The sequence below is a fragment of the Liolophura sinensis genome, chromosome 13, assembly GCF_032854445.1.
Source record: "Liolophura sinensis isolate JHLJ2023 chromosome 13, CUHK_Ljap_v2, whole genome shotgun sequence".
NCBI classification, from domain to species: Eukaryota; Metazoa; Mollusca; class Polyplacophora; order Chitonida; family Chitonidae; genus Liolophura; species Liolophura sinensis.
The window spans coordinates 29,971,501-29,985,653 of record NC_088307.1 but is presented as its reverse complement, the minus strand read 5'-3'; the positions used below and the strand labels follow the sequence as shown (position 1 = coordinate 29,985,653).

Genomic DNA, 14,153 nt, shown 5'->3' with positions numbered 1-14,153 from the left:
GTGAAGTACAATACAACTTCTAATCTAAGCTGTTAATAAAATGATTCAACCATCTGCACATTTATAATTTCCAGGCGATGGACTGATTAGCATGCCAGAGTACCAGGTATACGTAGCTAACGTAAGTAACATTTCATACATACACTGCTTGGCCAAAATAAATATAGTTTATAGCATAATTATAAAAGGCTTACAGCATAGAGTGTAAAACCAGACGGTGTGATATTTGACAAATGGTCACACGTAACGGCTGAAGTAAGGCCTTTTGTCATTTTATCTCAGTTAGAGTTTAATCCAACTGTTCTTGTAAATGTTTGAATTGCAGCAAATTACAAGCTCCTCGGCACCATGGTTTAAGTAGAATTGGGTAAAGTATTGCTTTGATGTAGTTGCAATTTATTAGACGCTACACTAGAATTACTCAAAATGCCAAGTCACCAAATTTAATATACGATCACATTTAACAATGCAAAGGGATCAGTCCTCGGAAAGGCTTAGACCACCAGTAGGATCCCGCTTATTATTGGACCGCCAGTAGGATCCCGCTTATTATTAGACCGCCAGTAGGATCCCGCTTATTACAGGAATACAGTATATTAACAGTCTTACAAATCAGTGCCGCGACGATAATTTGATATTTCTCAAATTCTCAGCTGATGAAATACGGCGTCTTGACAGTGTACCACAGGACTGACTATATAAAAGTTTAGACAAACAATACGTGGCAAGTGTAAGTAGCAATTTATACACACAATGCTTAACCAGTCAAAGTAGCGTTTTAAACAACTTTGTATATGGCATTTTAGACAAACAACTTTGTATATGGCATTTTAGACAAACAACTTACCCAGTGTAAGAAGCATTTTAGACAAACAATTATGCCAATGTAAGTAGCATTTTAGACAAACAATTATGCCAATGTAAGTAGCATTTTGGGCAAAGAACTTAGCAAAGGTACGTAGCATTTTAGACAAACATCGTAAGCAACGTAAGTAGCAGTTTAAACGAACGACTTTGCCAATGCAAGTAGCCTTTAAACAACATCTTAGCCAAGGTAAGCAGGATTTAGACAAACAACTCGGCCAATGTTATAGCATTTTTAGACAAACATTTTAGCCAATGTAAGTAGTATTTTAGACAAACAATGCTTCAACAACCACCGTAAGTGACAATTTATACAAATAATACTTAGTCAATATAAGTAGCATTTCCAATAAACATACTTGTAACTTATGTAATTAGAATTTTAAACATCCATAGTCAAAGGTAAATACAATTTTAGACATACGTGAGCAGAATTGTAAACATAGGAAGCCAATATAAGGTGAGCTTTAGACGTATTTTAAGTAGCATTTGCTTTATTGTTCAAGCTCGAACTATGAAGTGTAAACAACCACCACCGTGATAAATAATCTCCTCACCTTACTTTACATATGCATAATGACCTCATATCTGTTATTTTACCTCACTGCACAGTACGTTTACTTCATTGTGCAGTAACATTACTTCAATGTGTAGCATTTTTATTTCACTGCACAGTACGTTTACTTCATTGTGCAGTAACATTACTTCAATGTGTAGCATTTTTATTTCACTGCACTTTACCTTTACTTCATTGTGCAGTAACATTACTTCCATGTGTAGCAATTCTACCTCACTGCGCAGTATCTCTGTCTCATTTTGCAGTAACATTACTTCAATGTGCAGCAATTTTACCTCACTGCGCAGTATCTTTACCTCATTGTGCAATGACATTATTTTAATGTGTAGCAATTTTACAGTAACTCATTACTCACTAATTTTACCTCATTGTGTATAAACTTTACCTCATTGTGTACAAACTTCCCTCTCTGTGTGTAAACTTCATCTCATTTTAATAACCTTTACCTCATTGTGTAGTAATTTTCCCTCAGTGTGAAATAATGTTACCTCATTTTGTACAAAATGTTACCACCTTATTGTGTATAAAATCTACCTCATTGTATATAATCTTTAGCTCGTTTTGTAATAAGTTCACCCCATTGTGTACAAAATTTACTTCATTATGTATAAATTTTACCTCATGGTGTAATAACTTCACTTTATTGTGTATAAATTTTACCTCATTGTATATAACTTTACCTCATTGTGTAGTAACTTTACCTCACCTCATGTTTCTGTTCATTGTTCATGTTGTGTAGTAACTTTACCTCACTGCGTATAGACTTTACCTCATTGTGTAGTAATTTCACTTCATTGTGTATAAACTTTACCTCATTGTGTATAAACTTTACCTCATTGTGTAGTAATTTTACCTCATTGTGTACTAACTTCACCTTATTTTTTATTAACTTTATCTCTAGTATAGCAAATTTACCTTATTGTGTGTTACCTTTAACTCATTGTGTAATAACTTCACCTCATTGTGCATATCATGCTGACTTCCTGTCCGGCCGTAAATGGGAAGGTCTTCCAGCAACCTGCGGATGGGCGTGGGTTTCCCCCCGGCGTATAAGTGAAGTATTCTTGAGTATTTAAATAAAAAAATAAATCATGGTGCATAAGATTTACCACATTGTTTATTAACTTTACCTCATTTTTTAGTAATTCAACTCAAAGTGTAATAACGTCCCTTGATGTGCACTAAGTTTTCCTCACCATATTTCCACAGCTGTATGCAAGTTTGTTGGGAGGCGTCAATGGAACAAACGGGTAGGTACATTAGCCTTAAACTTCTTTGCTATATCGTATTTATTATTCTGCTCGATAAGTTCCGCGTAATCAAACTAAACAAAGCTGCACTCTTACATTACAAATGATTGTCATGGTATATACGGATTTGTTGATCTATTTTTTGGCATATTCACAATGGTTTCCTCCCACCACAATGCTGGCCGCCGTCGTATAAGTGAAATGTTCTTGAGTAGGGAGTAAAACACCAATCAAATAAGTAAATAAATAAATATTCACAGTGGTTTCCTCCCACCACAATGCTGACCGCCGTCGTATAAGTGAAATATTTTTGAGTAGGGAGTAAAACACCAATCAAATAAGTAAATAAATAAATATTCACAGTGGTTTCCTCCCACCACAATGCTGTCCGCCGTCGTATAAGTGAAATATTCTTGAGTAGGGAGTAAAACACCAATCAAATAAGTAAATAAATAAATATTCACAGTGGTTTCCACCCACCGCAATGCTGGCCGCCGTCCTGTAAACGAAATATTCTTGAGTAGGGAGTAAAACACCAGTCAAATAATTTTATAAATAAATATTCACAATGGATTCCTCCCACCATAATGCTGGCCACCGTCGTATAAGTGAAATGTTCTTGAGTAGGGAGCAAAACACCAATCAAATAATTAAATATTCACAATGGTTTTCTCCCAACACAATGCTGGCCGCCGTCGTATAAGTGAAATATTCTTGAGTAGGGAGTAAAACACCAATCAATTAAGTAAATAAATAAATATTCACAATGGTTTCCTCCCACCACAATGCTGACCGCCGTCGTATAAGTGAAATATTCTTGAGTAGGGAGTAAAACACCAATCAAATAATTAAATATTCCCAATGGTCCAGTGGTCAAAAGCTGGCGTCTGTCTCGCTATTCACAAACTCTGAAATTCAGATTGTTATTTTTGTTGTTGGACAGAGCTGTGGACTTGTCGGATTTTGGCTTCAGTCTTGTCGATACAAACCATGATGGTCAAGTTACCTTTGATGAGGAGTGGGCCGCAATTGTTGTTTACGATACAGACGGTATGTCATTAGAGTTAAAACGTGGGTGGGTATGAACACAGGGCAAAGAGACACTAAACTGTGAACGATACATGCGGTGTGTCATCAGAGTGTCACATGGGTGGGGGGCAGAGAGCACTAAACTCTGAACGATACATGCGGTGTGTCATTAGAGTGAAAACGTGGGCGGGTATGAACACAGTGCAGAGACAGACTAAACTGTGAATGATGCAGACGGTATGTAATCAGAGTGAAAACGTGGGTGGGTATCTTCACAGGGTAGAGAGTCACTAAACTGTGAACGATAAAAAGGTGAGTGGTGTTGTCGTTATATGGTAGAGAGACACTAAAGTGTGCGTGTAAAGAGAGTATATCATCAGAGTGAAAACGTGGGCGGATATGAACACAAAGCAAAGAGGGACTAAACTGTGAACAATACAGACGGTATGTCATCAGAGTGAAATGTAAGTGGGTATCTTCAGAGGGTAGAGAGTCACTAAATTGTGAAAGATAAAAACGTGAGTGGGGTTGTCGTTATAAAGTAGAGGGACACTAAACTGTGCATGATAAAGAGGGTTTATCATCAGAGTGAAAAGGTGGGCGGGTATGAACACAGTGCAGAGACTCACTGTGAACTGTGAACGATACAGACGGTATGTCATCAGAGTGAAATGTAAGTGGCTATCTTCAGAGGGTAGAGAGTCACTAAATTGTGAAAGATAAAAACGTGAGTGGGGTTGTTGTCATAAAGTAGAGAGACACTAAACTGTGCGTGATAGAGAGGGTTTATCATCAGAGTGAAAAGGTGGGCGGGTATGAACACAGTGCAGAGACTCACTGTGAACTGTGAACGATACAGACGGTATGTCATCAGAGTGAAATGTAAGTGGCTATCTTCAGAGGGTAGAGAGTCACTAAATTGTGAAAGATAAAAACGTGAGTGGGGTTGTTGTCATAAAGTAGAGAGACACTAAACTGTGCGTGATAGAGAGGGTTTATCATCAGAGTGAAAAGGTGGGCGAGTATCATCACAGGGCGCAGAGGCACAAAACTGCATTATAGAGAGTTTATATCATCAATGTGAAATGTGGGTGGGTATTATCACAGAGCAGAGAGGCACAAAACTGTGAGATGGTGTGTGAGAGGTTATGTCATCAATGTGAAATGTTGGTGGGTGTTATCACAGGGTAGAGAGTCACTAAACTGTGAACGATATAGATGGTGTGTCATCAGAGTGAAAACGTGAGTGGGATTGTGATCATAGGGTAGAGAGACACAACACTGTGCGTGATACAGACGGTATGCCATAAAAGTGAAAGTGTGGACGGGTATGAACACAGGGCGGAGAGGCACAAAACTGCGATATAGAGAGGATATGTCATCAGTGTGAAATGTGGGTGGGTTTCATCACAGAGCAGAGAGGCACAAAACTGTCAGATGGATAATGAGAGGTTATGCCATCAGCGTGAAACGTGGGTGGAAGTCATCACAGAGCAGGTAGACACTAAGCTATAAAGACGATATGTCACCCGTGAGAGAACGTGGATGGGGATGTCACCTCAAGGCAGAGAGACACTAAGCTGTGAACGACAGAGACGGTATCTGATTAAAGTGAAAACATGGGTGGATATCATCACGGGGTTAAGAACAACTGAACTGTGCGTGATAGAGAGGGTATGTCATCAACGTGAAATGTTGGTGGGTGACATCAGAGGTTAGAGAAACACTAAACTGTGAGCGAGACAGACGGTGTGTGATCAGAGTAAAATCTGCTTGTGGAAACTGACACCTGAAGATTCCCCCCATCCCCGCCAAAAAAAAAAAAAATACTACATAATTTACAGGTCACCTTTACTGATATACTGTAGTCATTTATTTTCGATTACGGGAAATTGAGCTGTTTAAAAAGTTTTGCATATTTATTACAGATGACAGTCGTGTCAGTCAAGCAGAGTATTTGAAGTCCTTGCCACCTTCACTGGTGTCCATTGGTCCAAAGTTATTCAACAAGTTTGATTCCGACAGCAACGGATTTTTTGAAAAGGTGGACATCCGGAAGTTCGTCGCATTGGTGGATACTAATGGTAATTGTGGCAAACAGGTAGAGCATGCCAGGTCATGGCTGTTGGTGGACACTATTGGTAAATATGGTGAACAGGTAGGGCATGTCTGATCATGGCTGTTGGTGGACACTATTGGTAAATATGGTGAACAGGTAGAGCATGCCAGGTCATGGCTGTTGGTGGACACTATTGGTAAATATGGTGAACAGGTAGAGCATGCCAGGTCATGGCTGTTGGTGGACACTATTGGTAAATATGGTGAACAGGTAGAGCATGCCAGGTCATGGCTGTTGGTGGACACTATTGGTAAATATGGTGAACAGGTAGAGCATGCCAGGTCATGGCTGTTGGTGGACACTATTGGTAAATATGGTGAACAGGTAGGGCATGTCTGATCATGGCTGTTGGTGGACACTGTTGGTAAATATGGTGTACAGGTAGAGCACGTCTGGTCATGGCTGTTGGTGGACACTACTCGTAAATATGGTGAACAGGTAGAGCATGTCTGATCATGGCTGTTGTTGGACACTATTGGTAAATATGGTGTACTGGTAGAGCATGTCTACACTTGCTGTTATCTGAACCTTTGTCATTAGAAGTGACAACTACATCTGTTGTTATCTTAACCTTTTTCATTAGAATCCACAGCTATGTCCGTTGTTATATGAACATTTTCATCAAAAGTGACAACTACATCTGTTGTTATCTGAACATTTGTCTTCAGATATCACAGCTACATATACTGTTATCTGAACTTTTGTCATCAGGGGTCATAACTACATCTGCTGTTATCTGAACCTTTGTCTTTGGATGTCGCCACATCTGTTGCTTTTTTGAACCTTTGTCTTCGAAAGTCACAGCCATATCTGCTGTTATTTGAACCTTCGTCACCTGAGGTCACAGCTATATCTGTTGTTATCTGAGCCTATATCACAGCTATATATGTTCTATCTTGGTCAATCCCCTGGTCTTGTGGGTTCAGCTGCTGTTGAAAGTTAGGATGTTTCTCGGCTGACCTCTTTGGCTCTGATTTACTCCATATCTAAACCTGATGACCGCTGTACAAGTGAAAATCTCTGTTGAACGCCACTTGTAAATTGTTTGCTTCCACAATAAAACAATACCAAATTTTAATAATACCATCGTGATATTTGTCATTTTGTTTTTCAGGAGACGGAACGATATCTTCGTCAGAATATTCAAGCTTTGTTGGAACGGTAAGCCTCTTAGATATAATCTATAATATGCCGTTTTCATTTCTTGATAGCCATGTTAGAAAAAAACATTCTGATGTCAAAACACTACCACGTGACGACACCCTTTACCTCATGGCTCAGACGTACACTGCCATTTCAGAAATCGTGACCCGAACTTATGGTGATACTCTTGACATCGTGGCTAAGCGTACTTTGCCACTTTGGTAAAGTAATCCAAAGTCGTAAAAAATCGTACCTGGAGGACGATGCCATGCTAGAGCTCGTGACACTAACTTACTGAATAAACCAGGCTTGATGCCAACTTGAATAGGTCTCTACTGTCGCGTGACAAGCCCTTTACTAGGTTTTGAGTCGGTGACCTGCAGAAGCGTAACATTATCGTCGGAATAGCGAATGTCGTTCCGGCCACCTGCATATACTTATTCTTCTTTGCAGGTGAAAGTGCAGTCTCCATGTATTCTGACATCTGGACACGCACTTGTAAACATATAATGGCGGCTAAAAGCGGATTTTCTTTTTTGCAGTGTGTAACTTACACATACCTCTGCACAACAAAATCAGCTCACCAACTTGAGGAAGAGAATAAATATATAGAAATTTGCTGATTGAGTGAAATCTGTAGTATCCAAAATGCAGGGTTTCCTCACGCGCACTGTGCACATCACAGCGCGTGTAATGGTTTAACAGTCAACAGCAAGCTAATTATAACTTGATTTGTTGGTCACGATGTTGATTTATTTGGAACTTAACCTAGGACGAATTAACAGTGGTGAAGTTGTGTTCCAATTTTCGTTTGGAAATCAATCTATCATGTACCGAGGACCATTCAGTCTATCATGTACCGAGGACCATTTAAGCGTTCGAGCCGCAGCAGGTCTATCGACTCCATTCCAAGCATGATGTGGTGTCAACCAAACCTGACCATGGTGTAACACCGTTACTGATGACAGAAGCGAAAGAACAGACCTTGCAAAATTGATTCTGAAGCAGTTGAGGGAGTAACGTCGGCAAGTGCATTTCAACATCCCACACTCGGGATTTAACAAAACCCAGCAAACCGGGGAGGCTCGGCTTGCCCGCCCGCCCAGCAGACGCCCGTCCTCGAAACGAGGGCAGCGCAGTCCGGCAGTGCATGCACCGCAAGTTTGAGTGGAGCGACTCCTGAGTGCAGCCGTACCACAGGCTACTCCTGGCTGGGAGGGCCCCATGCACCAGCAAGAGGGTTTTGGGTGCACCAGCGTTGAGAGAGAGTTTCATGTGCCAGGAGTTACGGAGCTCTGTGGATATCAGCGCACCGGTACACATGCGTACAGGGCCCTTGTAGATGATAAACATGTTTTTATGCCACAGTTTGGTAGAGTGTTAGCTACAGAGAGAATATATATAACTTGGAACCGATGACACTGTGGAGTTCCATCTATCGCACAGTACAATGGGATTCAATTATTTCCAATCCAGCCAGACAACTGATTAGCCCATAGACTATCGTGGTTTATCCTTAAGAAAGTATGTCTGATAAACATTCCTTTGTCACATTGTACACTACTCGTGTCCGAACTTGACCAATGTCGCGTAATGGTAACTAGCAACGGTGAATCTTTTCAGATGAAAAATTACCCTAGACTACACGTAACTTATCATTAGAAGAATTTATTCAGGCTTTCACAATTTACAAAATTATTATGTGTGAAGCTTATCCGTTCAGAATGAACGAACTAGATGTGTATTCACGTGATGTTATCGAAATGGCCACGAAGTTTGGCGGCACTACTTTTTACGAGTATCGTAAGGCTTTTTCAGCTAAAGCTGCCTCACTGCTATGTTGTAATATTAAGGTTGATTGGTCAGTTAGAGACAACAAGCTGTTCACAACACTATTTGGTGGTCTGTAAGTTCATGCGTACGATATAAGTAGACAGATGTCCCATGCAACCTATGATTGTTCGCAAAAAGTGATTCTGGAATGAATTATCAAAATATACACTTCAGGGATAAATCTACCGCTGAGAATCACGACAGGGTAAGGATATGGTTTCAGGGGGCGGAAATTTGCAATAATTTTAACGAAAGGGGCTGCACTAGTCCAGGCTGTAAGTTAGCCCATGTTTGTAGGGAGAGTAAAGGGTCCCAGTCAGATAAAGTCTGTCCAACAATGAAGCACAGTGCAGCAGGCAAAACTACAGAAAACACTAAGTCAGTCACAAGAGGAACATGACAATCAATTTCCATGGTGGCTACAACACCAATAAACACCGTGTCACGAGCGTGCTATACCACTCTTGAACTCGTGACTCGGATTCATGAAGAAAATATTAAATGGTAAATTACGTGTATGAGGAAAGTCTTGTTTGATTCAAATATTGCATGATTTAAATCCGACTAGAACGCATGATTAATTCTTTGAGTGATAGCTTGATTATTTGTCTGACATTCGTGTTTATTTCTTTGAGTGATTGCATGATTAGTTGACTGAGACCAAGGGAAATTATTTCTTTGAGTAGCTGTACTTTTTTGAATGACTGCGTGCATGATTATTTGTTCAAGTCATTGCATGTTCACTTGGCTGACTTCATGCGTGATTACTTCATGTATGAATCATTGTGTGATAATTTCCTTGTTTTCTTCTCTTTCTCTGTGGAATGGTTACCATGTGAATTCCAGCTGTTGACGAGTTTAGGAGTAGATGTAAATCAGCTGTTGGGGATAACAACTACTCCTGCCCCATAGGTAAGAGTTTATTTTCTCAACCAATCCTGGCTGCGACCATGCTGTAAAAGCATGCGATCAGTCCAGATGGCGAATGGCAGTGCTTATTTTCTTCTCCACTGTAAAAGGATAATACTGTTCGTTGCTCCCAAGACAACATGCAAGAGCTGACTAAGGGCTCGGGTTCTACGTTAAAAAAAAACCCGTGATCCTCAACCACCGTCCTTAAACTTCAAGCGACATAGAATATTTAAATCTAAACCAACTTTCAAGGTTTTCAGTTTTTGCGCGTGTTCTTTTACATTTCTGTTTCATGTACCTGTGTGCGGCCAATAACCTACGCTAGCTATCTTTGGCTAATCAGGCTTTGAACACTAATCAGGTTATTGACAATAGCAACCTTCACTTGGTGTGTGCCAACGCTATTACCTCTCATTTCGTAGAAACAACATTTCCACTTCTCTTCACAGATCCCTGGATAACGTGTCCTCTAAGTTTCTTAAGCAAAGATGATTCTGATTCCGATAACAACTGTTTATTCCTTTACTCTCCAGATGACCAGTGCCTGTTCGATCCCACTGCAGTGTTCGCGAGTTGTGTGGCATGATATAATGCTATGTCAATAAATTCAAACACTACATATAGATTGCAGTATTTTCTTCCATTGTGTACACCTGGCATTTTCTTTGGAAATGAATATAAACCTCTGAAATCTCATCTCGGAACAATAATACCTGCTAAGTTTGATCAGAAATCAGAAATCATACTTCATTTCATTTTACTTTTCTCACATCCGCATTCCTTTGTGCTGCGGGATAATTCACAGACGGTCATGGGACTGAACGCTCTTTACGCCATCTAGGCCACCTAAATATAATCTCGGGTGAGAGGCTTTTCTTTCAATATCAATGATATTAATAGTTTTGGTAGCATTAAAAACAAGCCATCGGCCTTAATTCAGCCTTCCCTATTCACACAGCTTAGAAACAAATCTCCGCTAGTTAGGAATCTGCATCAACCTACTCAGAATAACACAATGTATTGTACAAAGAGCGTACATAAAACAGTTTTATCAAATGTGAATCAAGATCAGAAAATAGAAAACAGCATTACTGAAGCTGAAAATAAGGGGTCACAAGCAGATTGTATTTCCCGGACAATCCCCCAATATGTAAAGGTATCAAGTTCGAAGAGGAAAATACGGAATAAGCCCCCGATATGTAAAGGTATCAAGTTCGGAAAGGGAAATACACAACAAGCCCTTAATATGTAAAGGTATCAAGTTCGGAAAGGAAAATACAAAACAAGCCCCAATATGTAAAGGTATCAAGTTCGGAAAGGGAAATACAAAACAAGCCCCCGATGAGTAAAAGTATCAAGTTCGGAGAAGAAAATGCGGAACAAGACCCCGATATGTAAAGGTATCAAGTTGGGAGAGGAAAATACGGAACAAGCCCCCGATATGTAAAAGTATCACGTTCGGAGAGGAAAATACGGAATAAGCCCCCGATATGTAAAGGTATCAAGTTTGGAGAGGAAAATACGGAACAAACCCCCGATATGTAAAAGTATCACGTTCGGAGAGGAAAATACGGAACAAGCCCCCGATATGTAAAAGTATCAAGTTCGGAGAGGGAAATACGGAGCCGTAAGTAACATGGTTAGAAAACAATGCAAATAAAAAAAATTACAACACACCCTTTAAAGTTTCAGTTAGGTTTTTTAATAAGTCGTGCGCACAACATACTAGTGCATTTCTATTGGTCAGTTATCTCGTTAGCATGGTTGTCTTATCTATTTAATTTTTTTTTTCTAACCATGCCACTTTTACGGCTCGGTAGAAAATAAACTACAGAGAAATGACTTGTTTCAATTCCAAGACAGCGACAGCTCTCACACAAAATCCAACAAAGAAACCCGAACATACTTAAACAAATTGAATACATGTTATTGAACCATCTAATATAAACAGTACAACGTATATGCAATATACAAGCTAATGTAAACATCAACAAGCACTGACAAGTTCTAACGGAAATTACAGCAGACACACTCCAAACACAAAAACAAAGACTCCGTGGCAAGTTTCAATCCCCAGAAACAGCTAAATTCACAGTTCCTCGCCATTTCCTCAGGTGAAAGATAACACGGGTGGCGGCGTTTAACAATGCTGTTGTACACCAAGGCAGACTGTCGAATGGTTGATATCCAACCTCCCTGTAAATCACAAAATTCCCTCGGTAGCTCCCCAACATCAGGGTGCTATGAATCCAGTCCTCGGGTCCTGACAAAAAGTGATAACCAGAGCAACGTGACCTTCCTTGGGAAATGGGATAAAAGTACGTCACAAAGAGAAGGTGAACTAGTCCTGTACCCAGACCCTTAATATTTCCCGTGATGTGAGAACATACGTTCTAGTAATGATTAGCTCCATTGTGCTACTTGCCGCTGTTTCATTGGCTGAGATACTCTCAGGGCAGTGGCGCTGAATTCAAAAGTAAGAAATGCTACGGAGAGCGCGATCCCTTGAGAATTCTCCTAACAAAAACTTTAATGAGCTGTAATACCACCTCCGCAAGGAGAGTGCGTTTCGTTTCCACAGTGAGGAAGTCTTTTCTTTCTTTGACACATATTAGGGATACGTAGCGCTACGTGAACACAACCGTGGCAACGCAACGAAATGTAACTGAGGTAGTTCTTCCTTCTCCAGGTAAGGAATAATTTGGAAAATTAGAGCTTTTCCAGATCCCGGCCGTACGGCGCAGTGTTATCCAAACAAACCCTCAGACAATCCGCCTGTGTGGGTTGAAACTGGGATACAATACGTACATGTATCCTACTTTGAAGGTAATTTAAATCTGCGTTTCTTACTCTATTAATACACGACGGATTTATCTGAGTGTTACGACCTGTAAGCCCTGCGGTCATGTCAGTGAAGGATTCCCCAAAGCTTTGATCCATAAATAATTGACCTGTTTGCCAAAATAAGACTGCCAACAGCCAATTGGGGAGCTACCTCAGAAGCAATGGCAGTGATGTGTAAAATAACCCTTCATATCAGTCGCGTCTATCTTCTGGATTAAAGATGAGCAAAATCTGGAAGGTGTTACCGACATCAGAAGAGAACGCCATAAGGGGCGATCATCCCCACGGTTTATATGTTACGTGTTTAAACCAAACCATGTGAAATGCATCAACTGGAACATACAAACATATGTATAATATGAGCATGAAAATTAAGACTTGTGGTTAATATGACACCACGGTCTCAGATTTCTTGTGCGCGGCTTAGTATTTCTGTAACATCATTTCAGAAATAATTGAGAGGTACTTAAAGACACTATGATGTTAATTTTTGGTCTTCACATCACTACGACAAGCGCTGGAAGTCTTTCTGAAATTGAAAGCAGTCGTGTCATGAAAACATCTCTGTCCATGTCTCTGTCTATCTTCTTGACATATTTTGAAATTACAGAACCAATAGGATATTGGGCAAATGATGTATGTACATACAAATATAAACGGCCTTAACGAAATCAAAAGGTTTGGACGTGTCCCTGAGAAGAATATCGTCAGCTTTTTGTTTCAACTAAACTGACCGTCAAAAGATTTATTTATTTATTTGATTGACGGCGGTCAGCATATTTGTGGGTGGAAACCGCTCTCGTGTAACTGTGTCAAACTTGATGCAACGTTACAGACAGACAGGGCAGATATCGGACAGGCCAAGAACAGGCAGGCCTAGGGTAACTACGCCTAGAGAAGACGGGCATCTGCGCACCTTACACCTGCTGGACCGCTTCCTGACAGTGACGTCATCAGCAATCAATGTCCTAGGTCATCGGGTCAGTAGGCAGACCGTGTCCAGGAGACCATTCAGAGGGCAGTTGTTGACGGCCGAACATCGTCGCCACAGGTTGCAATGAGCTCGCATTGTACGCCGTTGGCGGCGACGTGATTGGCAAAGTGTTGTTTTCAAGGATGAAAGCCGCTTCTGTCTGTTCCGAGCCGATGACAGACAGCGAGTTTACCGCCGAAGAGGAGAACGAACGGCTGCACCATGCGTCCAGGAGGTGGTACCGTTTGGTGGCGGCAGCTTGATGGTGTAGGGTGGGATTTCTGGAGAGGAACGGACACCACTGATCTTCATCCACAGGAACCTAACAGCTCAACGTTACGTGGATGAAATTCTACGCCCTGTTGTCTTCCCATTCCTTCAACAGCAGCCACGTGGTGTCCTGTGCCAGCATGACAACGTCAGACTCCATACAGCTCGAATTGTGCAGAACTTCCTTCACGCCAACGACGTCAACGTCTTGCCGTGGCCTACACGTTTCCCAAATATGTCCCCCATAGGACAACTTTGGAATATCATGGGTCGTCGAGTAAGACAACGGCCACATCTTGCAGTCAACCGACAAGAACTGGCGTTCGCTCTCCAAGATGA

At 40.8% G+C, this 14,153-nt stretch overlaps 1 protein-coding gene across 2 annotated transcripts in view; it reads left to right on the top strand.

Moving 5' to 3' along the window:
* Positions 1-10,352, top strand: part of LOC135480603 (uncharacterized) — a 48,487-nt gene extending 38,135 nt beyond the window's left edge. The window contains exons 20-26 of one of the 2 annotated variants that reach the window (XM_064760482.1): positions 75-121; positions 2,651-2,691; positions 3,635-3,741; positions 5,649-5,804; positions 6,954-7,000; positions 9,662-9,727; positions 10,261-10,352. In XM_064760482.1, coding sequence (XP_064616552.1) covers positions 75-121; positions 2,651-2,691; positions 3,635-3,741; positions 5,649-5,804; positions 6,954-7,000; positions 9,662-9,727 — 464 coding nt within the window. In that variant the 3' untranslated portion in view covers positions 10,261-10,352. Of the gene's footprint in view, positions 1-74; positions 122-2,650; positions 2,692-3,634; positions 3,742-5,648; positions 5,805-6,953; positions 7,001-9,661; positions 9,728-10,176 lie in introns of both variants that reach the window. The other variant, XM_064760483.1, reaches the window with a different exon arrangement.
* The last annotated feature ends 3,801 nt before the right edge of the window (positions 10,353-14,153 follow it).